The sequence below is a fragment of the Hippopotamus amphibius genome, chromosome 6 (genome assembly GCF_030028045.1).
Source record: "Hippopotamus amphibius kiboko isolate mHipAmp2 chromosome 6, mHipAmp2.hap2, whole genome shotgun sequence".
Lineage (NCBI taxonomy): Eukaryota > Metazoa > Chordata > Mammalia > Artiodactyla > Hippopotamidae > Hippopotamus > Hippopotamus amphibius.
Window position 1 is genome coordinate 151,548,587 of NC_080191.1, and position 26,716 is coordinate 151,575,302.

Here is a 26,716-nt window from a genome sequence, read left to right on the forward strand (position 1 = left end):
TTGTAATTAAAAGGATTAGGTTATACTGGGCAAATGGAATTTATAGCGATTAGAGATTTGACTCTACTGATTTTGATCCTTGAGGAAAACTATAAAATTTTACTAAACAGGTTCTTTAAAAAGTACCATTTCTCCTGTGAAGAACCTTCATCTTCAAGCTACTGAAGAAATAGTACAGATTTTGTAGTCAAAGAAATCTGAATTCAAATCCTCTCTACCTTAAATTATGTGGTCTTAGGCAAGATTAACTTCTCTAAGACTTGTTTCCTCCAGTGAGTGCACTAATGCCTATGTTGTGAGGTTCTTATGAGAATTAAATGGACTGACATATAGACACTGTCAGTGTGGTAGTATGTCAACAGAAGCTGTTTTTCTATAGCTCTTGTGTAATAATGAACATTTTTAGTAACAGTATTATGTGTAAAGCAGAGTACTTTAGCTTAAAGTTCATCATTTCTATTTATTTAAAATATTTATTTTTAAATAAATTGTCTTTTTACCTCTTTTATAGAGGTATAGCTGAATTTTCAACATAAACTAGGAATAATAATATTAACTTGCTAAGTGTACAAGCCTTTGCAGACTTTCATATGATAGTGTTGGAAGAAGAGAGATATGTTTCTAAGACACCAAGTAATATAATTTTTAGGATATATCTATAGAACTGCCACCATGAAAACTGCTCATTAAATATTTGTACAAGTAAAGAAAGAAAATAACAGAAGGACTTCTTAGTGGTACCTTATAAATAGGATCAGTGGTCTTCAATTTTTGGAAGTAGGGTTTAGTGGAGAAGTGGAAAAAGTATTCTACTCAATCATTTTATTCTACTAACATGGGTGAAATGCATCAGGTTTTATTTCAGGTAATATGTGCAGGGCCACAATTGTATTATGCCCTATTTTGCTTAGAATAAAGAGCTGCTTTTTTGCAAAAGGTAGCTCAACACTTCAAAGGAAGGGGCTGGTTTTATTAAACACTGAAGTGGTTTATCCATGTCTGTTCTCTAATTCAATGACTATAAAATTAAATGCTGTCACTAGAGCAAATATTCCATCCTGTATTCTGAAGTTGAACCTCATACTATATTAACCATATAAGGACATTTTCTCTTAAAATTTTACATTTTTCAGAAACATGAACATGCTTTAAAATATTTTATTATACATGAAATTCCTCACCATCCTTATTTAAAACCCCTTTATGACCTTTGGGTACTCTACTAAATCGTATGGGTTCACTTTACATCAAAAAAATAAAATAAAATAAAAGCATTGTGCAATGTAATGATTTTAGGTGGGAAGTGTTTATTATTCAACATGTAACTGATAAAGTGGAATATGCTACTTTTATTTACATTAAAGGTAGATTGTTTTTTTTTTAATTTCAGGATTTCAAGAAGGTTCTGCAGAAAAATGTTGTGGCTTATATCAGTCTCCACAGTCCTGTAAGAGGTAACTCGAGTCTCCACTCTGTAGCTTCACCATCTCTTCAGCAACTGGTAGCTGAGGTAAGATGAATCACTTTTTAATAAAATGATTTTGCAAAACTGCCTTTTTTCTCTATAATCTGGAATTTCTTGATATTTTCATTTTTTTAAACATGCATAAAACCATCCCTAAGGGTTTTAAGGAATGATCTATTGCAGGTTTTTTATCATCATCCCCTCAACCAATGACCTATGTTCTGAAATTCTTTACTTGCTACTCTTTTATGGTTAAGATTGTAGGAATAAGTTATACATCTATAGAGAATGTGTGTAAAATGTAAATTTATTTCTTAAAAATTGAATTTAGCATTTAAATTCCCAATTCTGCCAATTTTGGTGTGCCGTGGTATACTTGGTTACTTTGGGATTTCTTCTCCTTCACTTATGTTTTGAGTAAATGTGGGACCTGTCCTATCTTTTCAACTACATTATAAGCCTCCTCATAGCAGGACCGTGTCTAATTCCTAGAATATAGTGAGAACTAAATTCAAGATACTTAGAAAATAATGTTTGAAAAACATTATGGAAAAGGAAAGCATGCTGTTTCCTACAAAGTAACTTGAAAAAATCATGCAGTTTGTGATAACGTCTTGCTAGAGTTGTCTATTTATTTTTTAAATTTAGTTCTCATCTGTTTCAAAGAATTTGTCAGAACATATTTCCTATTTATTGGTAGAGTTCACGCTTTTGTTTCCGCATGCTTTTTATGGCTTTCACTAAAATGATATGTGTTATATCTCAGAATGAAAGCAATCATGCCACTGCTGGAGGGTGGTTTCCTCCTAACCCCAAGGGCTGCTGGTGTATATTAGAAAATGACCTTTTAGATGCCTACAGAGTTTCTAGTATCTCAAACACTGAGCTAGAAAAAGAGAGGAAACAATGAACAGTGCTTTGGATTAGTCATAATTCTTGATTGAAACATAAGGCAAACTAACATTTTATGACTTTCATGAAGTATTTTCTAGTTTAATAGATTTCATTGACATTTCCATATGTAGTATAATAAAGAAGGCATTATGAAAGATGAAATAGATAAATCTGCACGTTTGAGATCAGCCAAACCCCAATGTGCGTGCCCTAAATTATATCCAGATCTATAACTGAGTCCCTCCTGCTCTTTGCACTGCTTTAAATTCTCTGATCTTCTTACATGACTCAAAAAAAAGTCAAAAGAGGAAAATCAGCTGCTGATGTCTCCCTTGGGAAGTTAAGATATTCCTGAATAAGTAGGTTATCAGGAAGAAAAAAGTATGAGCTTAAGTATCCAGAAATTAGGGAGACTTAGTTTAAAAATTATGTCTTTTTCTTCTTGTGTGTTATGATTTTCCTATTTGAGAATTTTGGGAGACATGTAATCACTGAAATTTATAGGTAAATGGAAATAAACTCTTAAGGAGTATCAAATCTATAGAACTATCTACCTATAGAAATACTAAAGCTAAAGAAATATCTGCAAATACAATGCTGCTTAAAATGTCTTTGTACATCTTATAACCGAGGACTGTAAAATATTTTACTATCTAAGCCAAATAATCTGAGAATATGGCATGGTTTGTCAAGAATGGCAGATGTACCTCCTTATTTTTTGGCAGAGGAAACATTTTGTTCTGTATTTGAAAATATTTGTACTAACCTAAGAATTAACTGGAATCTGTATTGAAAGAAAATTTCTTTCAGTTTAGAGTTTGTGAGTGTGTGTGTGTGTGAGAGAGTTTGTGTGTTCTATAGAACAATTTAGAAGGGTAGGATTATCACAAAATCAAACAAACAATAGCATAAGCAATTAAAAATAATAGGTATTACTTATCTATATATATTACATGTTAAGAAGAACAAATATATATGGTAAATTAAGGTATATTTGCATACAAAATTTTAATGTCACATTTTTTCTTTAAGACGTATAAGCACACTTAAAAATATAAAGGTTGAGAGAACTGAAGGAAACAATCCCTCACAAGAATTTGTATGATTTAGTTAAAATAACAACACTAATGGCACTTAAAAGAAACATTTAAAGTGTTTCTTTCAAAGAAAGAACTTAATTATATTATCAGGACATATGTAACTTCACTCACAAAGACAAAATTATTTTATCAGTTTTAGTATCTTTATATTTCATCAGTTAATTTAGAACCTGTTACCATATACAAATGACATCTCATACAATCCAGTACACTGCCCCCCTGCCCCACATATAAGAACAAATTCAGAATGAGTCTAAATAGAACAATATTTTCTATAAAGAAAGCATGATGATTAAATTGTGGATGACAAAAAGCTGTATGGAATTATTAAGTACTCGTGTATAGCAATGTGCAGATTCTAGTAGATCTTGCTAAGTTCATGTGGGGAACTTAAATGTGTCAGGCAGAATCTGTGAAGAATTAATGTACAGTACTGCATTTTTTTTTTAAAAACTAGACACATATAGGCCATTTTAATGGATTACAAGCTTAATGAATATCACAAATGTGAAAAGGTTGCCTTAAATCAAATACCAGCTTAAACTTCATTAATAATGTGTTATCCCAATCAGGGAAGATGGTGGTTTCACTGTACTTGGTCCATCACACACTTTGGTAAGGAATTATTTTTACTTAAGTTAGAATTATTGGGTAAATGGACATGTAATTTACATAAAATTCTTCCTTCTTGTGTTGTACAGCTTGATGCTTTTTGACAAATGTATGCATTTATTTAAATACCATCACAATCAAGCTATACAATATTTCTATTACCCACAAAAGTCCCATCATACTCCTCTGATTCAATCTTCTCCCTTCACGTCCAGTTCCTGGCAAACATTGATCTGATTTTTGCCTTTATAGTTTTGTCTTTCAGAATATCATAAAAAATGGAATCATACAGTATGTAGCCATTTGTGTGTGGGTCTTTCACTTAGCATAGTAATTTTTAATATTTACCCATGTTGTTACATGTGTCAGTAGTTCTACAACACGTTCTAGAACACTAAGGAAACAGTCAATAATAACTGGATGAGTGTAATATCTTTGGAGCTGTCCCTCTGGTTTGATATTCTAACTGTGGTTTTGAAATGAAGAGAAAGTAAACTATTCACATAAGAAAATAAGCTGTTTCCCTGAGGCTAGTCCACTAAATTTGAACTAAATCATCCTGAGTGAAAAAGATGGAATCTTTTGAAGATTCAGAAATGTTTAATTAATCTAAATCGACTGCAGTGATTATAGGTTTTTCTTGGGATTCGTGAAAGCTTGACTTTCAAAAAAATTGCCTGAACAACAGTGAAAAGTTGATGGTTACCAAAGTAATAGGAACATGAGGGTTCATTGTACTGCTCTCTCTTCTTTGGGGTTTATTTGGAAATTTTCATCATAACTTGAAAAAATAATCTCAAAAATACTTAATTTTTGTAAGTTATAACACTGATAACTAATAAATTTGTTTGTCTTCTGAAAGTAGCAACAATCTACCAATGACTTACACATTGAGTGATAATACGGAGTGATAACCAAGGCTTTTATATGGTCAATTTTTTCTTGTAATTTTGTTACTATTTTGAATATGCTTTTCTGTTTCCTTTGTGCAATAAATATTTTTTAAAAAATAAAAATTAGTTCACTTAAAATTAGCTTATAAGTTTTAGAATTTAAAAACTCCAAAAAAAGCACAAAATATTAATATTTCTTTTGATTCCCATTTAAGAAATGAACATATATTTTTTTTTAAAATAAATTACCTCTCTTTTGTAAAAATATTCATTTCATATTAATATTTTGCTTCATATTTACATTATATTCTGAAAAATAGAGGGAAATAATTTTAAAATATTTTCCTATAATGGTAATGCTAAGGTGTGCATTACAGATATCAAAAAAGTATGTCAGTAATATGAAACAAAGGATTTTTTATAAAAATCTAGTAAAACATTCACAAATTAACTCTTTAGACCAAAAAAAATCTCATCCACATGGTACCTTAAGAGATTCAGATGTGAATCTCCTATTTTTACTCCATGGCTGGTGGTCATTTGGATGAGGCTGATTGTTTCCAGTTTTCAGCTGTAATGAGTTAGTTGTAATGATTATTCCCATGTGTTGGTCGAATGCACTCATTTTTCTTGGATATTTATCTAGAAGTGGAATTGCTAGGTCACCAGGTGGACCAGGTAGACGTGTGTTTAACTTTAGTGGATAGTGCCCAAGAGTTTTCCAAAGTACTTGTCCCAATGACACTACCACCAGCATGAATGAATGTCCCCGTTGCTCCATGTCTTCCCTAACATTTGGTATTATCGTTCTCCTGAGTGTATAGTGGTATATTTGGGGGTTTTAATTTTAATTTCTCTGATGATTACTAAAATCAAACGCCTCCTCACATGCTCTTTTTCTTATCAATTTGTAAGAGCTCTTTATACATCTCAAAACAGGTCTTTTGTTGGTTATATATTGTGAATTATTCTCCCAGTCTGTGGTGTGACTTTTCACCCTCTTATTAATCATTTTATTAATTTTTATTAATCTTTTCATATAAACTTTCTTTACAGCATTTATTATTCCAGTAGCTTATTGGATGGAACGTTGTGAACTTAATTTAGTATTGATGATTAAGGAGCATTGTAAACATTTATAATCCATTCTGTTGTTCACAAATATCTGAATGCTTATTATATATATGCTTTTCATTCTTCTGGGGACTATAGGATGTTCTGTAGAGATGAATGAAGTACCCGATTCCCCCGAATGAGTAGGGAATAAAAAAGTCCTTTGTAAGATACACTTTCTTGGAAAAAAGCTCTTTCTTGAAAACAATGTCCACTGACCGCTTAAATAGGCAGTAAAGGATATAAAGTCAATGGCTTTTTTATTAATGAAACAGAATTTCCTTCATGCAAAGTAGGTTATGAAATTAAAGATAAGATTTCTCCCAAAATAATAGCTTTAAACATTAGGATGTAACACAAGCACATGCATCTGTCTCCACACATATTGCTGTTTCACCTTCATTTTTTGAAATCATCTTTCATAGATCACAGAAGGTATTGATTTTGCCTTCAGAAAAGCAGAATTTGATCATCCATATGTTAGTCAGTGTTCTGTAACTCTCAAGTAAATAGTGCTGAAATTTCTAAGAGGTTATTGAGGAAGCCTGGAGCATTCGTACATATGAAAGTAGTCAATCTATATATACTCTGCTTAAATATTGCTTTTGGGGCATCTGCCAGAAGCTTGCAAACCTGATCAAAACCAAACAATTGCATCAATATTGTAAAACTATCTACAGGAGAGACAGTGTTTTTTATTTTTTTTTAAGCCTGAAAAAGTAGCAAAGATATATTTGTTTTATAGTTTTTTAATAGGTTTTATTTTTTTTAATATACCAAGAACTGTCCACCAGAAAATACAGTACATATATTTCATTTCAACTAAGTTCATTAGAGCATTCAGCCCAGAACCAAATTACACTATGACTTCATTGTAAATACCCCCAGTCTGTTGCAGAGTTCTATGATGTGATATTATAGAGAACCCAACTGTGTGCAACATTGCTTTAGGTGTGTAGGGCCCATAATAAGCAGATAAACTGAGTCTGTTGCCCAGGAGTTTATGATTTTACCAGGAACCTAAGACATGCATAACTAGCTAAAATATAGGGGTGTATGTGATATGTGTAGCCTGGAAGATATAGGAAAAAAACAATGTGATTGATTTAATTCAGAATTATGCATTAAATAACAATGGCACAAAGTTTGGATACATTCAGAATCTGTCTTTTCACATCTCAACATTTTGAGCTATTGAGCTATTAATGTTTCTTTCCAGATCACACCAACTGATGTCCATTTCCATTTCCTTCCTCAAATCAAGTGAAATATTGTTATGCTTCTGCTCTCTTTCTCTTGTGTTGAGGGGTCTTGGTCTGCCACAGCTATGTCTGCTGTGGTCCTTGTGTGGTCCTTACTGACTGCTGCAGTGCTGGTTTGCTTTCTGCCTGTCCATACTGCTATTCTATAGAATGCAAAAACAATGCACGAGAGAGATTTTAGACCCAGAAGCTTATTGGTTCAATTCCTGAGTTAAGAGAAGCCTGACTTTCAAATAATCGAGTTATTAATGAATAGTCTTTATCGTGATTATATGCATACATTCTAGAATTTTAAAAAATAGCCCTAGTTTGCTATGGCAGCCATAACAAAATACCATAGACTGGGTGCCTTAAAAAACAGAAATTTATTTTCTCACAGTTCTGGATTGAAGTCCAAGATAAGTTGCAGGTAGTGTAGATTCTCCTGAAGCCTCTTTCCTTGGTTTGCAGCCAGCCACCTTCTCGCTGTGTCCTCAAATGGCTTTTTCCTCAGTGTACACCCATTCCTGGTGTCTCTTTCTCTTTTTACAAAAACAGCAGTCCCATTGGACTAAGGTCCCACCCTTATGATATCATTTAACCTTAATTACCTTCTTAAAGCCTTATCTCCAAGTATAGTCACATTGGTGGTTAGACTTCAATCTCTTAATTTTGGGAGGACATAATTTAGTCCATGTTACTGACCAAAATGCAGAGTGATAGAGTACAGAAGATAGGGTGGTGGAATTAAAGTAGCCGCCTTTTCTTTCTCTCTCTTTGTTGTTGATAATGTGAATGCAGGGTACTGAAACAAAGCTTACTTTCTATTCTGCTTACTCTAAAATATAAAAGTAAAATTGACTTTGAAACATTCTTGTAGTTTTATGGTACGTGGAATCATTTTCATTTATTTGTTTTTATCTTGTATTTTTTAAGGAGAGGTCCTTTGTACTCTCTTGTTCACTATGAATTCCAACTCTTTTCAGTAGATACTACTTAATTTATCTTCCTTTCTGTTGCTTCTACTACAAGTAGTCAACTTAAGTGACCATAAAGACTAATGCACTGATTTAAAACCCTTTCTTACACTAATTTAACACTTCAATAAAATCTCACATTTAAAATTGTTATTCTATTGGCAGGTTTATCTATCTCCTTGGTTTACAAGGCTTTACTTTGTGTTAAAACCAAGCAGTCATTCCAGTTTATTACTGTTTTACAAGGTTTTCTGTTCAGTATATGCTGACAATTTGTAGATCCCTTTTTATTTAAATCTAGATATCCTGGGAAGTCTTATTGAGATTCTGGCTAAAACTCTAAATTTCAGAAGGCAGTTGATTTAAATATGTGGACTATATAGCCAAAGAGCAGTGCAAATAAATTGAACTGTTAACAAATTTAGATTGAACACATTTATGCAATCAAAATTAATATCATTCTTAAAATGGCTTTAGCTGACTTACTTTTTGTCTGTGACTTTTTTGGACATTAGACCTCTATAGGACTCAACAGAATGGCCATTTTACTCAAGAGAGGTATTAGTAAATCATCAGTGTTGACAAGTTACATAAAATTGTTTAACCTACATGGCATCCTTAGTGCAGAACAATACACTTTATCACTTACAAAAATAAAACTTACTATGATGAATTATTTCTTCCTACCTGCCACTTACATCATGAGTTAATCATCTGTATAGCAATAATAATGCTTTGCCATTCTGACACATGACATTTTATTTAGGACTTTTATGAGTAGTGAAATTAATTTAAACAAACATGGATTTATGCTTTTTATAAAAGCTGCCTTTTCAAGTATAAGTACTGGGGTAATTTTACTATTTACATTTTTTAAAATTTTATTTATTTATTATTTTTTGGGGGTACACCTTTGATAAATTGAATAAGTTATGGCTTTTTTGATTTGTTTGTTGTTTCTCTTTCTCTTTTATTATGTACATTTCAGATGTGCAGCATTATAAATTAACACTTGTATGTACTACTAAGTGATCACCACTTCAATTCTAGTTGTCATCTGTTCCCATACAGTTGACCCCCTTCACTCATTTTGCCCACCCACCAACTTCCTTCCCCTCTAGTAACCGCTAATCTGATCTCTGAATCTGTGAGTTTGTTTTGATTTTATTTTGTTGTTCATTTGTTTTCTTTTAGATTCAACATATGAATGAAATCATATGGTATTCATCTTTCTCTGTCTGACTTCACTTAGTGTAATACCTTCAAGTTTTATCCATATTGTTGCAAATGGCAGGATATCATTCTTTTTGTGATTGAGTCGTATTCCTTTGTGTATATATGGTACCACATCCAAGCTCATACTGATTGCTGCATGACAGGCCAATAAATCCAGAGATGAGTTGTTGGAGCAAGGAATAGTGACTTTATTTGAAAAGCCAGCAGACTGAGAAGATGATGGACTAGTGTCTCAAAGAACCATCTTCCCAGGGTTAGAATTTAGACCTCTTTTATACTAAAAGTTTGTTGTAAACTCCTTTGTTCTCACCCCTGATCAAAATGTTCCTATAAATCTTCAATAAGACAATTGTTATTTTCTATTCTGCAAATTTTTAACTCTATAAGAATGGAAAAGTTGTACCTTTAAAGATTAGAGCCTTGAGAATGGGCTGCCATGTATTATTTCAGGCTATAGGCAACATTCTTTTACAAAGGTGCAGAGTCAGCATAACTAAGCACAGGCAACAGAGGACAAGGGTTAGAGCTAAAGGAATTCATCCAATATGAAATCAGGTTTGTTCATCTCTGTTACATATATACCACATCTTCTTTATCCATTCATCCATCAGTGGACCCTTAGGATGTTTCCATACCTTGGCTTGTTGTTTCTCTTTTTAAGTGGTATCTTAATCAAGCAGTTTTATATTGTATTAACAATATTTTGTTAATATTTTGGATTTGAATATTTTGCTTGGTTCTTTAATAAAATAATTTGTTTCTGTATACTAACAACAATTTATCTGAAAGAGGAATTTTAAAAATAATGCCATTTAGGGTAGCATCAAAAATAATTAAATACTTAGAGATAAATTTAACCAAAGAGGTAAAAGATCTGAAACTGAAAACTATAAGACCTCAATGAAGAAGATGGAAGGAGACACAACTAAATAGAAAGATAGCTTATGTTCTTGGATTAGAAGAATTAGTACTGTTAACTCATCTGTAATAGCTACAATGATCCAAAAAGTTAATGCAAATCAAGATTTAAGTAGCATTTTTCACAGAAAAAAAAAAAAAAAAAAAAACCTATCCTACATTTGTATGGAACCACAAAAGACCCCAAATAGCCAAAGCAATACTGAAAAAGAAGAATAAGGCCAGAGGCATCACACTGCCTGATTTCAAGCCAAACTATAAAGCTATAGTAATCAAAACAGTGTGGTACTTGCATAAAAACAGGCCCATAGGCAAGTGTAACAGAATAGAGTCCAGGCATAAACCCATTTATATATGATAATTTAATTTTTGATGAAGGTGCCAAAAACATATAATGGGGAAAGAACACTCTCTTCAATAAATGGTGCTGGGAAAATTGGATATCCAAATGCAAAAATGTGAAGTTGGACTCCTATCTTATACCACTCATAAAAATTAACTCAAAACAGATCAAAGACTTAAACATAAGACCTGAAACGATGAAAATACTAAAAGAAAACATAGGTAAAAAGGTCCTTGACATTTATCTTGGTAATAATTTCTTGGATAAGACACCAAAAGCACAGGCAAAAGAAAAAAAAAACTGAAAATAAATGAGTGGAACTACATTAAAGAGCTTCTGCATAGCAAAGGAAAAAAATCAATAAATTGAAAACCTACAGAAAGGGAATAAAATATCTGTAAACCATATATTTGATAAGGAGTTAATAATATCCATGATACATAAAGAAACTTTGAAACTCAAGAGCAAAAAAGTAAATAATCCAAATACAAATGGGCTAAGGACCTGAAAATACATTTTTCCAAAGAAAACATGCAAATAGCCAATAGGTATATGAAAAGATGCTAGATATCACTAATCATCAGGGAAATGAAAACTGAAACCACAATGAGATATCTCCTCACACTTGTTAGGGTGGGTCTTATAAAAAAGACAAGAGACAACAAATGGTGGTGAGGATGTGGAGAAAAGGGAACCTTTATATGCTAGTGGTAGAATTAAAATGTTAGAGGCATTATGGAGAACAGTAAGGTAGTTCCTCAAAAAATTAAACATTGAACTACCATATGACCTAGTGATCCCATTCCTGGGTGTATATCCAATAAATAAAATCAATATCTCCAGTGGATATCTGTACATCTACATTCATAAGCATTCATCAGCATTATAAGCATTTATAAGCATTATTCAGAGTAGCCAAAAACAACCTCAGTGTCCATCAACAGATGAATGGATTTTAAAAATGTAGTATATATTATAATGGATTTAAAAAATGTAATATATGTAAAATGGAATATGATTCAACTGTAAAAAAGAGAGAAATCTTACTATTTTGCAACAGCATGGATCAACCTGCAGGGCATTTTGCTAAGTGAATAAGCCAAAAAGAGAAAGACAATATTCTTTGGTATCACTTATATAAGAAATCTTAAAAAAAGAAAAAAGAAAGATTTCATAAAAACAACAGAAATTGGTGATTGTTAGATTCTAAGGCAAGAGGAAAATGGGGTGATATAGGTCAAAGGCACAAATTTTCAATTATAAGAATAAATTCTGAGAATGTAATATACAATATGGTGATAGTAGTTAATAATACAGTATTGTACGCTTAAAAGTTTTTGAGACTAGTCCTTAAGCATTCTCACCGCACACACTAAATTTTCTATACTAACTATGTGAGGTGATGGATGTGTTAATTACCTTGATCTTGGTAATCATTCTGCAGTGTGTGTGTTTGTGTGTGTGTGTGTGTATACATAGTATATACATGTACACACATCACATCATTAATTTGTACATTTTAAATGTATACAATTTAAAAATTTGAAAGAAAAATTCTAAAATTAAAAATCTAAATAGGCTCTTGGTAAAAGTATCAAATGTTTTGACTGAAAAAAGTGGTTCTCTGAGACAAAAGGAAACTGATATATAATAATGTTAAATAAATGGTTAAACAAATAGTATGTAAATGAACTTTGCTTTAAATTAGTATTTTCCAGCGTGTGTTATAAAAGGTATGTACATCTTCTCCCAAACTTGTTTTATTCTGGAACTTTTTCCTACAGGCACCTTATGAAAATGGCCACAGATGCTGCTTTAAGCAAAACTTTTATGCACCTAAAAGTTGGAATTTTAACAGAAACTTACATAAATGTTCAATCTCTTCACTTTGAAAATGGATTTCTTCAAATGGCAATACCTACAATTTGCATACACTTTTTCAGAAATGCACCTCTATATACAGTGCTGATAAGACTTGAAGGCACTGATTATTCCTTCCCTTTGATCTGGAATTTCACCTGCAAATTTATAGCCTTAAGTGTCTTACAATTTGACACTAATCTCTCCACAGTTACTACTGTTAACTATATTTTTTAGTTGCAAAGTTATAATTTTAAGACCAAAGTGATGAAAGAAATCAAACAGCAGAAGAAATTAAGCTATTTTAACCCTGAAACAACAATCCTGCTAAGGGCCATGATAGCAATTTTCTGTATGTCTCCAAGGAGTAGAGAAATCATTTCAATTCAGCCTAAGGAAGAATTCTCAAATAGGATGAATTATCTTAAGGTGCTCAAGCACTGTGCGGATGTTGAGAAGGGGGATCAAAGATGTTTATGGGTGGCTGTTCCAACCAATCTTAATTTATATAGTAATTAACTTGTGAATTCATCCTTTATTTTTCTGTTTACTTATTTATTTGTTTGGCATCATAATGTATAAGAGAACCTGCAATTGGTTTCCTAGGTTCTGCTGGTTTCTAGGTTGCTAGCTTTCATGTTTATTGTTTACTTATCTGTTTTGTGCCTTTACAAATTCTGGCTCTAAATCTCTAAGCCATGTATAATAACAGTTGGTGAATATAAGAGACCTTGACAATTTTAAGTCCAGTGTTGATGTTTACAACTATTTTCTAAGGCAGTCTAACTAAATAAACAGGGTGGGTAGCTGTAGATACTCATCTGTGATAACCATCTCACCCTGAAGCAACTCCAAGTCCTTTATCTGTGGCAGTCAATGGTAACTACAAAAAGAGTTAAAGGTGGCAGTAGCCTAGATGTAAAATTGAAATAGACATGACTCTAGAGAGGATTATAAAGAAAAACAATTTTAGAATCACAGCATCAAAACTAGTACAATTTCCACACCACCCTTTTTCAAGTAAAGTAATCCAGAATTATTTAGTTTGAAAATTTCAGAAATTGAATGAAGGATATTAATTTATAAATTATGTTTTACATGAAGTGCAGTCATCTTTGAAGTAAAATGACATTTTTCTAGCTGTATATAGAACATCATCGAAAATATTAAGCAAATTTCAATAATATTCAGTAGGTAATTATAGGTTAGGAAAATAATAAGGTATTGCATGATTTCAAGGGAGGTTATATGCTCTAGGTTGGTAAAGATCCACAAGGGTGATTGACATTTTCACTCTATCCTAGAAATAGGAATTTGATAAAAGAACTATGTACATTACAAAGGATTCCCTGAGGACTAATGTAGCTCCTTTTATTAGCTTATTGTGTTCTTTGTAGACAAATTATCAACTATACATGGACAAAAATTAAAATGTAATTAATCATCTATAATTTTACTATCTAGGGAAAACCACTGAGAATATTTTTCTTTGTGTAATGTATGTAGATATACTGTTACCAGAAGGAAACTGCATTTTTTCTCTCAATAGATTATAAATAGCTTACATTTCAAAATATATATAGTAATTGGTATGTGAGTGAATATAGATGAAAGTAAATATAGGAAAATTCATTGTAATATACTTAAAACTTCTCTGTAGGTTTGAATTTTTTCAAAATAAATAAATTTAATTAATGTATGTTATCTCATTACATAGCTATATTACCATTTGTTAACCAAATCCCTTTTTTTGAACTTTTATATATTGTTTACAGTTTTTTTAATTGTTAACCATGCTATTATGTACATAGTTTTACAAACATCTTGCCCTTTTCCAACGAGTTGCTTAATCAATCATTAGACAATTGCCGTAACCGAAGACATTCTTTTTAAGCAGAAGTAGGTTTTGATAATGAAGTCTTTGCAAGGACTGCAAGAGCCACCTCTAGGTCTTCCACTCATGACTCACAGAACAGAATGATCATAGAGACCTTCCAAGGGCATTGCTGCCTCTGCATGGTCAGAGAGTTTGTAGATTAAGAGGCTACTGCCCACATTGCTTACTGTAGAACCCAGTATGTCTACCAAGATCCAGCGAGCTAAAAGTCATTGGCTTTAGGACCACATTGCCTCAGCCACACAGTAGATGAAATGTTGTGCCCCATTTACCCAGGATGCAGTGCCAACCCACACCTCTGTAACTATCCTATCACAGCAGAAGCAGACGCTGTCTTATGTTTACCTTACTAATTACACACATACGTGTGCACGGTGGCAGCTAGGTCTCAGAAAGTTGTAAAGTATTCATTAGCTTTCCAGTCTCTAATGATGCAGTAGCCAATCTACAATGTTTTACACTTTCCTAGAATCAATTCCAAAATATAAAATTTTGTTTTTGTTCTTGTGTACAGCCTTTCACAGCATTGTGTTTTAACTTTTTTTTGTGTGTGTATATGATAATCAAGCACGGTGGTGCCTATATTGCTTTCAATTTATGTTGTCTATGACTGATTGTACGAGGAGAGGATTGTGTTGTTGGAAGGTTGGGTGAACAACAGTGTGCATCACAGAGTATTTCCTAAGATATAGACAGATAGAGCTATCCAGTGCCCAGTTCCTGGTTGAAAGGGTTCATGGAAGCATTTTCCTTCAGATCTTTATTCAAATCACCTTCTGAGTTAGAAATATTGGCCCCCAATATTTAAAATATAAAACACCATCCTGACATTTTGTATCTCCTTTAGAGCTCTATGTTTTTCCCTCTAGCACTTATCATTAACATATTATATAAGTAACAGTTTTGTTTATTACCTCTTTCCCCAGTAGAATATAAACTCCTTGAAAGCAGAGAATTTGGACTGTTTTGTTCCGTGCTGTATTTCCAGTATCTGGCAGGTGGAGACCATTCAATACTATATCTTAAATGAATAAACAAATGAACAGATACTACATTCTTACACGTTCTGGTTTTATTAAGTTAAGCATGCATATAGGACTTTTGCAAAAAAGTTGCAGGGGATGATAGCTGCCACCCTAAAATGAGAATAAGTGAGACAGATTACAAAACCATAGTTTCAAAAAATCTTTTAGAGATCTGAGATGTAAATAAGCCCAAATAAACTGAAATACAGAGAGTGATAAGTCCTTCCTCAGATTTATGGCAAAATGGCAAGATGAGCAGCTATCATGGGTAAGGAGAGATCAGAAAAACTTCTAATGAACTTTTAACAGACCCCTTGGGATGGCATGATGAGTTAGAATCCCAGCAGCCTTGGCCATGGAGCCAGTATGAACTGCCAATTCTTCCCCATAGGCCTTCACTGAGATCACAGGTTACGACACCAGAGGCTGGAGGTACGGCAGATTAGCTGCAAGAAATCTCTCTGAAACACACAAGGGTTCACCAAGGACAAGAACCAGCTGCTGAAAGCTGGGTTAAGTGTGCTCAAAGAAATCCCTCTGAAGTGCTTCAGTTATGCACCGAGCACAAAGAACTAGCCGCCAGTGGCTGGGGGCAAAGAAGGATATCTGAGAAAAATTCCTCTGAGGCATCAGCGTTTTACTGAGTACATTATAAGTCAATGGTTGCTGGAGGTGAGCAGGGGAGGGTAGGTAAACTAAGAAAAGTCCATCCCAGGTACTCAATAAGTCGTCAGTAAGTACAAGGCAGTAGCTATTGCAGTTTAGAGCGGGGGCAGCAGGGTAAAAAGAAGTCTCCTGAAGTTCAGAAGACTAGGCACAAGACTGTAGTGCAAAGGTTGCCTCAAGCGGCCAAAAACAAAACAAGACAAAATCAAACTGGCATTTAGCCTGTAAAACAGATCACATGCTTCAGAGCTCTGGCTGCTGGACATAGAAGTATTTTCGGAGTCACATCAGGAATCGAATCTCAGATTGAGTTTACCATAAATCACATTATTAGCATAAACTCTAATAGTTTATGACTTAAGACCTCAGGCATACAAAAACACTCTTAGCAGGTAGACTATTCCAAGGGCTCAGAGCTCATCTCTCTGCAGTGGCCAAAGGCCAGTCCTAAAGACCAGCCTTTCTGGGAATGTGCTGAATTTGAGAACCCCCGCCTGCTGAGTTAAGCCTTAACTCTTTCCCATGCAGAAATGTTAAAATAATTTCTTCACACTGAAAGGAAATGATCTGCAGGGAGAAATAGAGAGCAGGTAAATATAATTGGCATTTAATGGGCAAATCTGATAGATATATATATTTTTATTTTATATATACCTGCTAGAATGGCTAAAATTAAAAAGACTGTCAACACTATATATTGGCAGGGCTTTGGAGCAACTGGAACTCTCATACTTTGCTGGTGATCACATAAAATGGTACTACCTCTTGAAAAATCAGTTTGGCAATTTTTTAGAAAGATAAAAATGTATCATCCATATTACCCAACAATCCCAAGTCTAGGTATTTATCCAAGAGAAATGGAAAATACAGAGACATGCACAAGCATGTTCATGATAACTTTATTCGTAATAGACCAACAAATTGGAAACAACCTAAATGTCTACTATCAGGAGAACAGATAAGCAAACTGTAGTTTATTCATACCTAGAAAATAAGAAGGAACAGTCTATTGACACGCACAACACCATGGATGAATCTCAAAATGTTATGATTTGCAAAAGAAGCCAGACACAAGAGTACATTTGTAAAATTCCATTTATACAAAGTCCTAGAATAAATCTATGGTGAAAGAAATCAGAACAGCATTCACTTTGGAGATTGGAGTACCATTGCAAATGTAAATCCTAAAAAAAAAAAATCCTAAAAAAAAAAAAAAGTCATCCTCAAAAGGGTCCGTCTCATGCTGAGAAAAGCAGAATTTCTAATATAACAGTGCTGAAGGCTAAGCACAAAATACTGAAAGTACTGTTGAGGGAAAAAAAGTTATTCACTTTTCAATGAGAAAGAATTAGAGAAAGTAAAATATACTTATCTAAGGGACACATATGAGCCAACATTAGCCAACATCTAGAAAATCTCAGTATGAATGTTAAAGTAATCATTAGATTCTAGGTCTGTTAAAATTAGAATAATTTTATATTCAGTGAATTCTTCACTTTGCACAGGAAGCTCCTTAAGCCAGAAATTTTCAAGAGGCTGCTGTTCAGTATTAAATTTCCAATCACCAAATGTATCTCAAAAGATAAAATCATAAAAGTTCTTAGCTTCAAAAATGTAATCATAGACTGCAGACATAGAATTTATTTAGTCAAAAGGTTTTTTTAAGTAAGTCAGGAAATCTGTGCAGTTGGCAAAGAAGTCCATGGTCTATGGTATGGTCTTTTAATCTGTCAGTGTCTTGAAGGGCATTTATTATAGCAATACCACTTTTAGTTCCCTTTGAAGAAATCTTGCAGAGTGCTATCTAAATTGTCATGTAATATTTTTGGAAATTTCTCAAAAGATCTTTTCATGTTTAAAAAGATAGTTGTTCTTATAGACTCATTGCTTCCTTAAAAGTAACTTATTCTTGTCTACATGTTCAATAGCCTATTAGTTTTATTTGAGATTACTGATCCCTTTCAGCCTAAAAAAAAAACCCAGTAAATTTAGATCAGACATAATTTATTTGGATGACATTCTGATGTTGATCTTAGGGAATTTTATGAGGAAAGCATAACTAGATATTTAATATAACCTTTTGAGATTGACACTTGATACTTTTAGTTATTTTCTGGACCTTTTCTAATTTCCTTAAGCATTTTACTAGATGTAGGAAATTGCATTTTATTTGCAAATTTCTCTGCTCATTCCAATAACGTCTTTTGGACATGGACACACAAATTAGATGTGTGCACTTCATTCAAGCATTGTTTCTTAAAATCAACATACCTGAAACAAGAAATCAGAATTTTACAAATACAGAAATAATAATTTACTTGAGAATTATACTTTCCTAGGAAATGGTACTAGTTGAACAAAATATATGTAGATCAAGTTGCTGTGTTATGTGTAATATGTATTCCTAACCTCAGTATTTTAATAATTGCATCTTATTCTATTAAAGATACATAGAGACAATTTTTGGAGAAATGTTGAAAAAAGGCAATCATCCTTTAGAGAGCATACACCTGGTAAGCTATGTGCCAGGCACTAAACAAGTTTAGTTGGAGTTGATTTGCCTTCTTTGCTTTTTTTTCACTTTCCTTTTATTCTCCTATAGGCCCTTTAAACCCACTCTTTCCAGGCTTTTCATAAATTCTCTTTTCTCATTTTCCTATCTCTTTTTCTTCCTTTTGAGAAATTTAAAAATGAAATCCCAAATGTATCTCCTTATCTATCATTTAAAATTTTCCCTGACTTTTATTACTTATTTTATAACCACAATTAACTTCAACTCAGTCAGCCACCTCAGGGCTAGAACTTCAGGACTGTTTACTTTTTAAAATCATCTCAAAGGAATACTCGGGCTTGCTGAATATCATTAATTCAAACACAGGTGTCATGTTTTGACAGCAATGGTCTTCTGGTCTTGGGAAGACAAAACTGAATATGTGCTTGGGTAAGTGAAAGTCTGCATTGAGTATTGAAAACAGTACAGACTTCTTTTACTGAGAAGAATAGAAAGGAAAGTATTTATTGAGCATGTCCTATCCTAAGTATGTGCTTATATATTATTAATTATTTCATTGTGTCCTTCAAATGATTCTACAAGCTTGGGATTTCAGATAAAAGAGGTACAATCTGGTTTTGCAGCAAATAGTTGCTGGTAATAAGATTAGACTGGCAGACATGTAAATTACAGCCAGATTGACTTCACACTTAGAGCAACCAGTCTTGCAGAGTAAAATCATGGCCAACTGGTCTCTTAGTCACACAGATGTATTGAGGAACAAGATAGTCCAGCAGAAGGACCACTTCCCAACCCAAAGTTTTATTTAGGCAAGGGTGAAATTAAAAGAAAAATACTGATAAATGTCCTTTAACTGTGAATAGTGTATACAAGTGCACAAGGAAGAAAATGTTTCCTGTTATTTTAAAAGTTCACCTGTCAGGAAAACCCAGTGAGAAAAAAATTAATCATTACATTCATAAAATATACATATTTACCAAAAGAGTTCACAGTTTGAGTAGTATTATAATAGTCGATACTTTCAAATCACAAAATGTCTCTTAAAAGGCATAATTATTTGCAAATACTGCACAAGTAACATAAAGCATGTTTACAAGATATATTTTAATCATGTTATTAAACTGCTGTCATCACAGCTAAAATGCCACTTGATTGGTACTGTATGCTCCAAATTAAGGATCCTATAAACTCAATTGCTATCATTCTTTGTGTTTTTTAAAAAGTAAGAACATAGCTGACTGTTTTTAGTAAAGAAAATAATGTTTTGATAATGTCAAACTCCTTAAAATATTATGGTAAACTGAGAGGAAGAGTTACAAAACCAAGAGCAATGGCATTTTAAAATATGTTATGAGAGCCATAGCATTATTGCACCTCCTTAAGCACTTACTACATGCAATATCTAATGTATCCTGAAAAACACCCAATCACTTACACTTAAGAAAGAGGAAACTGAAGCTTATTGGGGTCAAATAATTTGGCCAATGTTACACAACTGATAAGTGCTGATGAGGGCATTCCAAAGGGCTCCAAACCCAAATCCTTAGGTTTCTTTTGGAGAAGGCAATATAATATAGTGGGTGAGAATTGTACAGTGTTACTTTTGATGAAGAATGTTTCAAAGTTATATTCTTAGAGATGAAATAAAATAAAGAAAAATTTTTTTCTCAATTCAGGGAGGATTTACACATTCAATGTGTGCATTTCTATTACTGAAATGTTTACATTGGTTCCTGAATCAAGTTCAACTTAAACATGGGCACAACCTCATCTAAATAAAGGAAGCAGTGTTGGTAGCCAGGTGATCCAAATATCACTGCTGTGTAATAAATAACCCAAAGCTTTGTAGCTTAAAACAATTTTATTTTGCTCATAATTTTGTGGGAAGAGAATTTGGAAATGACTTGGCTGAGCAATTCTTGCTTGGGGTCTCTTCTGCTAATGCTATTGAAGAGACTCAATCACATGGTTGTCAATTGATGTTGGTTGTCAGCTGGGAACTCAGCCAAGGCTGTCACCTGGAATGCCTACACTGGCACCTTCAGCATGGCAGTTTTAAGGTGGTTGTACCTCCTGCCTAGTAAACATTCCAAGCTGAGCTTCTGGGAAATGGCATTCTAAGAAACCCAGAAGGAAGCTGCATGCTCTACTGTGATCATGGTTAAGAAGTTATTTTCTCAGCATTTATTACTCCAGATATGCCTGCCAGACTTAAGGGGATATAGACTCAGCTTCTCAATAGGAAGAGTGTCAAAGATTTCAATACCATTTAAAAAAAAAACTACCGTATCAGGTTTCTTGAACAGTATATCTGCCTTTAGCTTTCCTAAAATCAGGGGAAAAAATCATTAAAATAAATTAAACAGCTGTGTTGTTAAATCCTGTACCACTGAGTTTTATACCCACAAACAAAAAAAAAAGAAAAAAAATTGTAAAAGAAAAACATTATGGTATGGATGCGTATTATGATGCATCTGGTAAAAACAAAAATATGTAATGATTTATTTTCACAGATATTGTGTGTGTGTTGATTTGGTATTGATTAGAACTGAAACTAATGAGGCCAAATATTAATAAGAACTGTGGTTAACAACTGGATTATGAAAAGCAAATTCCATTGTGTAAATTGCCAGCCTTAACCAGCAGCATAAATAATTTTTTTTTTTCTTTGCTTGTCACATGATGAGACGAGGTAGAAATTTTGACTGTGTGGCTCTCTGTTGAGATAACAGAACTGTACTGATTAGTGTTCCTATTCGTGGTGCTCTTTGTCTGTGTAGACTAGTTTCAAGTTAAAATACAACTACCAGTTGCCTTAATGGTTCTTGACTCTGCCAACTGTGTTAGTTAAGGATGGAGAGCAATAGGCAATGCGGGGATCATGAGATTGATGGCTATGTGTATGTCTAGAAGGACCATTTCTGGCCTGACAATTGATTAGCTTTGTGGTACTTGTTCAACAGGTTAACCTCTCTCAGCCTCAGTTTGTTTGTTTTGTCAGTGTGTAAAACAGGGATAATAATAATACTGTCTGACCTTCAAAAAGTTATTGTTGGAATCAAAAAAGATCATGTCTGTTAAACGACAAACAGAGGCATATTAAAAAATTCAAGGGTTTATTTGAGCAAAAATTGATTTGAATTGGGCAGCATCAAACTGGATGCACTCCACAGACAGGAGCTAGGAGCAAGACTTGTAGAGAAGAGGCAGAAGCAAAGCAAGGCATTACATGATTGGCAATAGCTTAATTGCTTACGTTCTTTGAGAACGTAAGTTGGCTGTGATTCGTTGTCTTTATATTATGATTTCTTAAACTTGAGACATTTCAGGCTTAGGTTTTAGTTTGCTTCTGTAAGTTCCTAAGGCCTCAAAGCCACCTCAGACTAATGGTCTCCTCATTTAATTAATTTAACATGTCAAAAGCACCTTTCAAAATTGCAAAACTTATTAAATCTATTTTCTCATAACACAACCAGGTCAAAACAGATTGTAGTAAAATCAAGAGGTAAAAACATATTAGCTCTACCCGCTCCTCAGAATCAGAATCAGGTGCCAGATTCTTGGCCTTCTCAAATTTCTTTCTTCTTGGAGGACAGAGATTAAGGAGAATGTTCTTCTCTAAGGCCCATAGAGCCCACATCCCCACCATGCAATCTCTAGTTCTATTCTTCACTTAGACTTGTGTGCCATGCCTTGGAGGACTTTCGTTGCCCAGATGGTGTCTCTCCTTATTCCTTTACCATTATTGGCTTCCTGAGTGTTAAATGTGTTGTGATTTTCATAGTCCACATTCATCCTTCTGATCTGTCTTTGGCAGTCTTTGGGCTGTGTGTGGAGTTATACCCCCAACTTCTGGGGCTACAATTCTTAACTAGTTTTCCAAGAGGGAGGCTTCACTCATTCTCTGTAATTCCTCAGAATGAAAACTCTTAGATGTGGCAAAAGTTTCCGTGGGGTTTGGTTTAGAAATAAGGTGTGTGTCATATTACAGGTTACTACACCAAACTTTTTTTTTAATTTTTATTTTATATTGGAGTATAGTTGATTAACAATGTTGTGTTAGTTTCAGGTGTACAGCAAAGTGATTGTTATACAAGTATCTGTTTTTTTTCAAATTCTTTTCCCATTTAGGTTATTACAGAATATTGAGCAGAGTTCCTTGTGCTATACAGTAGGTCTTTGTTGTTTATTGATATATTTTTAAAAAAATTTTATTGGAGTATAGTTGGCTTACAATGTTGTATTAGTTTCAAGTGTAAAGCAAAGTGAATCAGCTATAAATATGCATATATCCACTCTTAATTAGATTATTTTCCCATATAGGCCATTGCAGAGTATTGAGTAGAGTTCTCTGTGCTATACAGTAGGTCCTTATTAGTCCTCTATTTTATATATAGTAGTGTATATATGTCATTCCCAATCTCCTGATTTGTCCCTCCCACTCCCTTTCCCCCCAGTAACCATAAGTTTGTTTTCTACATCTGTGATTGTTTCTTTTTTGTAAATAAGTCCATTTGTACCATTTTTTTTAGATTCCACATATAAACAATATCATATATTTGTCTTTCTCTGTCTGTTTTACTTCACTCAGTATGACAATCTCTAGGTCCATCCATGTTGCTGAAAATGGCATTATTTCATTCATTTATTATAGCTGAGTAATAGTCTATTGTATATATGTACCACATCTTCTTTATTCATTCGTCTGTTGATGGACATTTAGGTTGCTTCCATGTCTTGGCTGTTGCAAACAATGCTGCTATGAACATTGGTGTGCATGTATCCTTTTTTTTTTTTTTTTTGCATTTATCCTTTTGAACCATATACGCCAGGACTGAGATTGCTGGATCATATGGTAACTCTACTTTGGTTTCTTAAGGAACCTCCATACTGTTCTCCATAGTGGCTGTACCAATTTATATTCCCACCAACAGTGTGGGAGGGTTCCCTTTTCTCTACACCCTCTCCAGCATTTATTGTTTGCAGATTTTTTGATGATGGCCATTCTGACTAGTGTGAGGTGATATGTCACTTTGTAGTTTTGATTTGCCTTTCTCTAATAATTAGCAATGTTGAGCATCTTTTCATGTGCTTCTTGGCCATCTGTATGTCGTCTTTGGAGAAATGTCTATTTAGGACTTCTGCCTGTTTTTTGATTGGATTGTCTGTTTGTTTTTTTATATTGAGCCATATGAACCGTTTGTATATTTTGGAGATTAATCCCTTATCAGTCACATTATATACAGTGTTACATTTAGGTCTTTAATATATTTTGAGTTTATTTTTGTGTATGATGTTAGAGAATGTTTTAATTTCACTTGTTTACATGTAGGTGTCCAGTTTTCCCAGCAGCATTTATTGAAGAGACTGTCTTTTCTCTATTGAATAGTCTTGCCTACTTTGTCATAGATTAATTGACCACAAGCCCATGGGTTTATTTCTGGGCTTTCTATCCAGCTCCATTGACCTATATTTCTGTTTTTTTGCCAGTACCATACTGTTTTGATGATTGTAGCTTGGTAGTACAGTCTGAAGTCAGGGAGTCTGATTCCTCCAGCTCTGTTTTTCTTTCTCAAGATTGTTTTGGCTATTTGGGGTCTTTTGTGTCTCCATACAAATTTTAAGATTTTTTTGTTCTAGTTCTGTGAGAAATGCCACTGGTAATTTAATAGAGATTGCATTGAATCTGTAGATTGCCTTGGGTGGAATAGTCATTTTGACAATATTGCTTCTTCCAATCCAAGAACATGGTATATCTTTCCATCTGTTTGTGTCATCTTTGATTTCTTTTGAGCATCTTATTATTTTTGGCATGCAGGTCTTTTACCTCCTTAGGTAGGTTTATTCCTAGGTATTTTATTCTTTTTAATGTGATGGTAAATGGGATTATTTCTATGCCAAACTCTTTACGTGTCAATAGTTGGAGCAAGTCTCTTGTCTGGCTTCAGGCATCTTAACTCTCACCCAGCTATTAAGACCAAAAATGGTGGAGTCATCCTTTACTTCTCCCTTGATCTCATACAGCCCACACACTCTATCAGGAAATCATGTTAGTTCTACCATCAATAGATAGCCAGAATCCAAGCACATCTTGCTACTCTCTCTCCACTCTTGTCCTGTTTACAATGGTTTCAGTAGCCTCCTAACTGTTCACCCTGCTTCTGTCTCTGGCTCCTTCCCCCCAGTCTCTTCTCAGAATATCAGCCACAGTGATCCTTCAAAACCTAACTCAGACCATGCTGTGCTTTCCTTCTCCTTACATAACCTTCTCCTACTCCTGTCCTGGTCTTTCACAGTCTACCTTGCTTAAGCTTGAACCCTATCCCCAGCACTACTGAGCCCCTTACCCTGTATAAAATCATAGCACTTATAACATCCTATACAATCTACTTATTAACTGTTAGTCTCTCACCTCTGAAATAAAAGATGTGTGAGGACTTAGAGGGATAATTATCTATTTTGTTCATTGATGTTTTCCTGGAATCTAAATAAGTGCCTTGTATGTTGTAGCTTCTCCAATAGTTGCTCTAAGAATGAATGAAGCATATGTGTGTGTGTGTGTGTGTGTGTGTGTGTGTGTGTGTGTGTGTGTGTGTGTGTGTATGTGTTGCCCATCTAGGGCACTATCTAGGGAATTAAGGGCAGATTTTTTCCTTCTTTCTGCAAGTGCCTCAGTTCCCAGTTTGATTATTAGTCCTCAGTATATCCACAGAGCCTTTATATAGAGAGAATTCCTGGCAGCTGCTTTCTCTGACATGTGTAATAGCACATGAAGACCAGAAAGACTAAGCCCCTTTCTGGAATCTACACCACATCTCAGAACTAATTTTCAGAATTTGTTTCACAACATCGTCTTAAATAAATTTAAACCCTGTCTAAACAACTTAGTCTAAAGATGCATTTTAACAGAAAATTTTACTTGGGAGTCTGTGTGTACGTAGCAGAAAATGTGTCTAATTCAGACATGGTAAATAGTTTCTTGGCAAGGTATAGAATGTCTGGCATTCCTAGGATTGTTAGAAATACATGTTTTAAAAGTATTTCCTTTATTTCCTTTGCCCTTTATCAAGATATTCTATCAAATACCTCTGTAGTCTGGGAGAGATTGGCACCAGTTTAAGTAAAAGTGTTAATAGGCCAAACCAAAGCAAACACTACTGAAATGGAAATGCCGAGAAGAAAGTGACATGATAAAACTGACGTTATTGAAATGAAAAACGGCATAATCTCTGATAGCATGAATAGCTGAGATATTTGCTTGTCGGAAAAACATTTCTCTTCACTGAAATACTTCAACTTTTAATTTTACATCAAAGATGTTTCTTTGAGCATTTGACGTAATTAGTGATCTCTTTTTTTTTTACTCTTTCAAATGAAATTGGGCAGAGATTGTGGGCAGGCATAATATGAATTAGAGAGCAACCATGAATTAGTTTGAAGTCCTAGGTCTTTCTTTACACTAGCTTTGAATTTGACTGTAATCTAGAGTATGTAGACAAAATGAGGACAAACTGGCATTCCTTTGTTTGATCCATGTTTGTGGAAATGCTAAATGTTACTTAGAAATAGTTTCCCTGTCAGATTTACTATTTGACTGGTATATATGTATGTGTGTGTGCACGTGTGTGTGTGTGTGTATACACACACATGTCTATGTGTAAATAAAACAGTCATAAAAATGATTTTCCTTGAATTTGAAACTAAAATGTTTTTTTAAATTAGCAAGTTATAAAGTAATAAAATAATAATGTTTTATTTTTCTCTCACATGTTTTAACTGTACTTTCAAACAGATTTAGGCCAGAGAAACAGGACCTATTCTAAAATTATTTACCTTTGAGATTGTGTTTAAGGGCACATTCTCCATGTCTGTTGCCCAGAATTATATCTTTCTACTGATAAAATATTGGAAAAGTGTTCAATAAAACATAAATTTTATGACACCTTTTTTTGTACTGAGATCAA

At 33.6% G+C, this 26,716-nt stretch overlaps 1 protein-coding gene across 3 annotated transcripts in view; it reads left to right on the forward strand.

The window, feature by feature from the left end:
- The window catches only part of NAALADL2 (N-acetylated alpha-linked acidic dipeptidase like 2), a 1,304,194-nt gene that overhangs the window by 939,998 nt on the left and 337,480 nt on the right, over positions 1 to 26,716 (forward strand). For all 3 annotated transcript variants that reach the window (XM_057737701.1, XM_057737703.1, XM_057737702.1), the window contains one exon: positions 1,391 to 1,510. In XM_057737701.1, the coding sequence (XP_057593684.1) occupies positions 1,391 to 1,510 (120 nt within the window). The remainder of the gene's footprint in view (positions 1 to 1,390; positions 1,511 to 26,716) is intronic.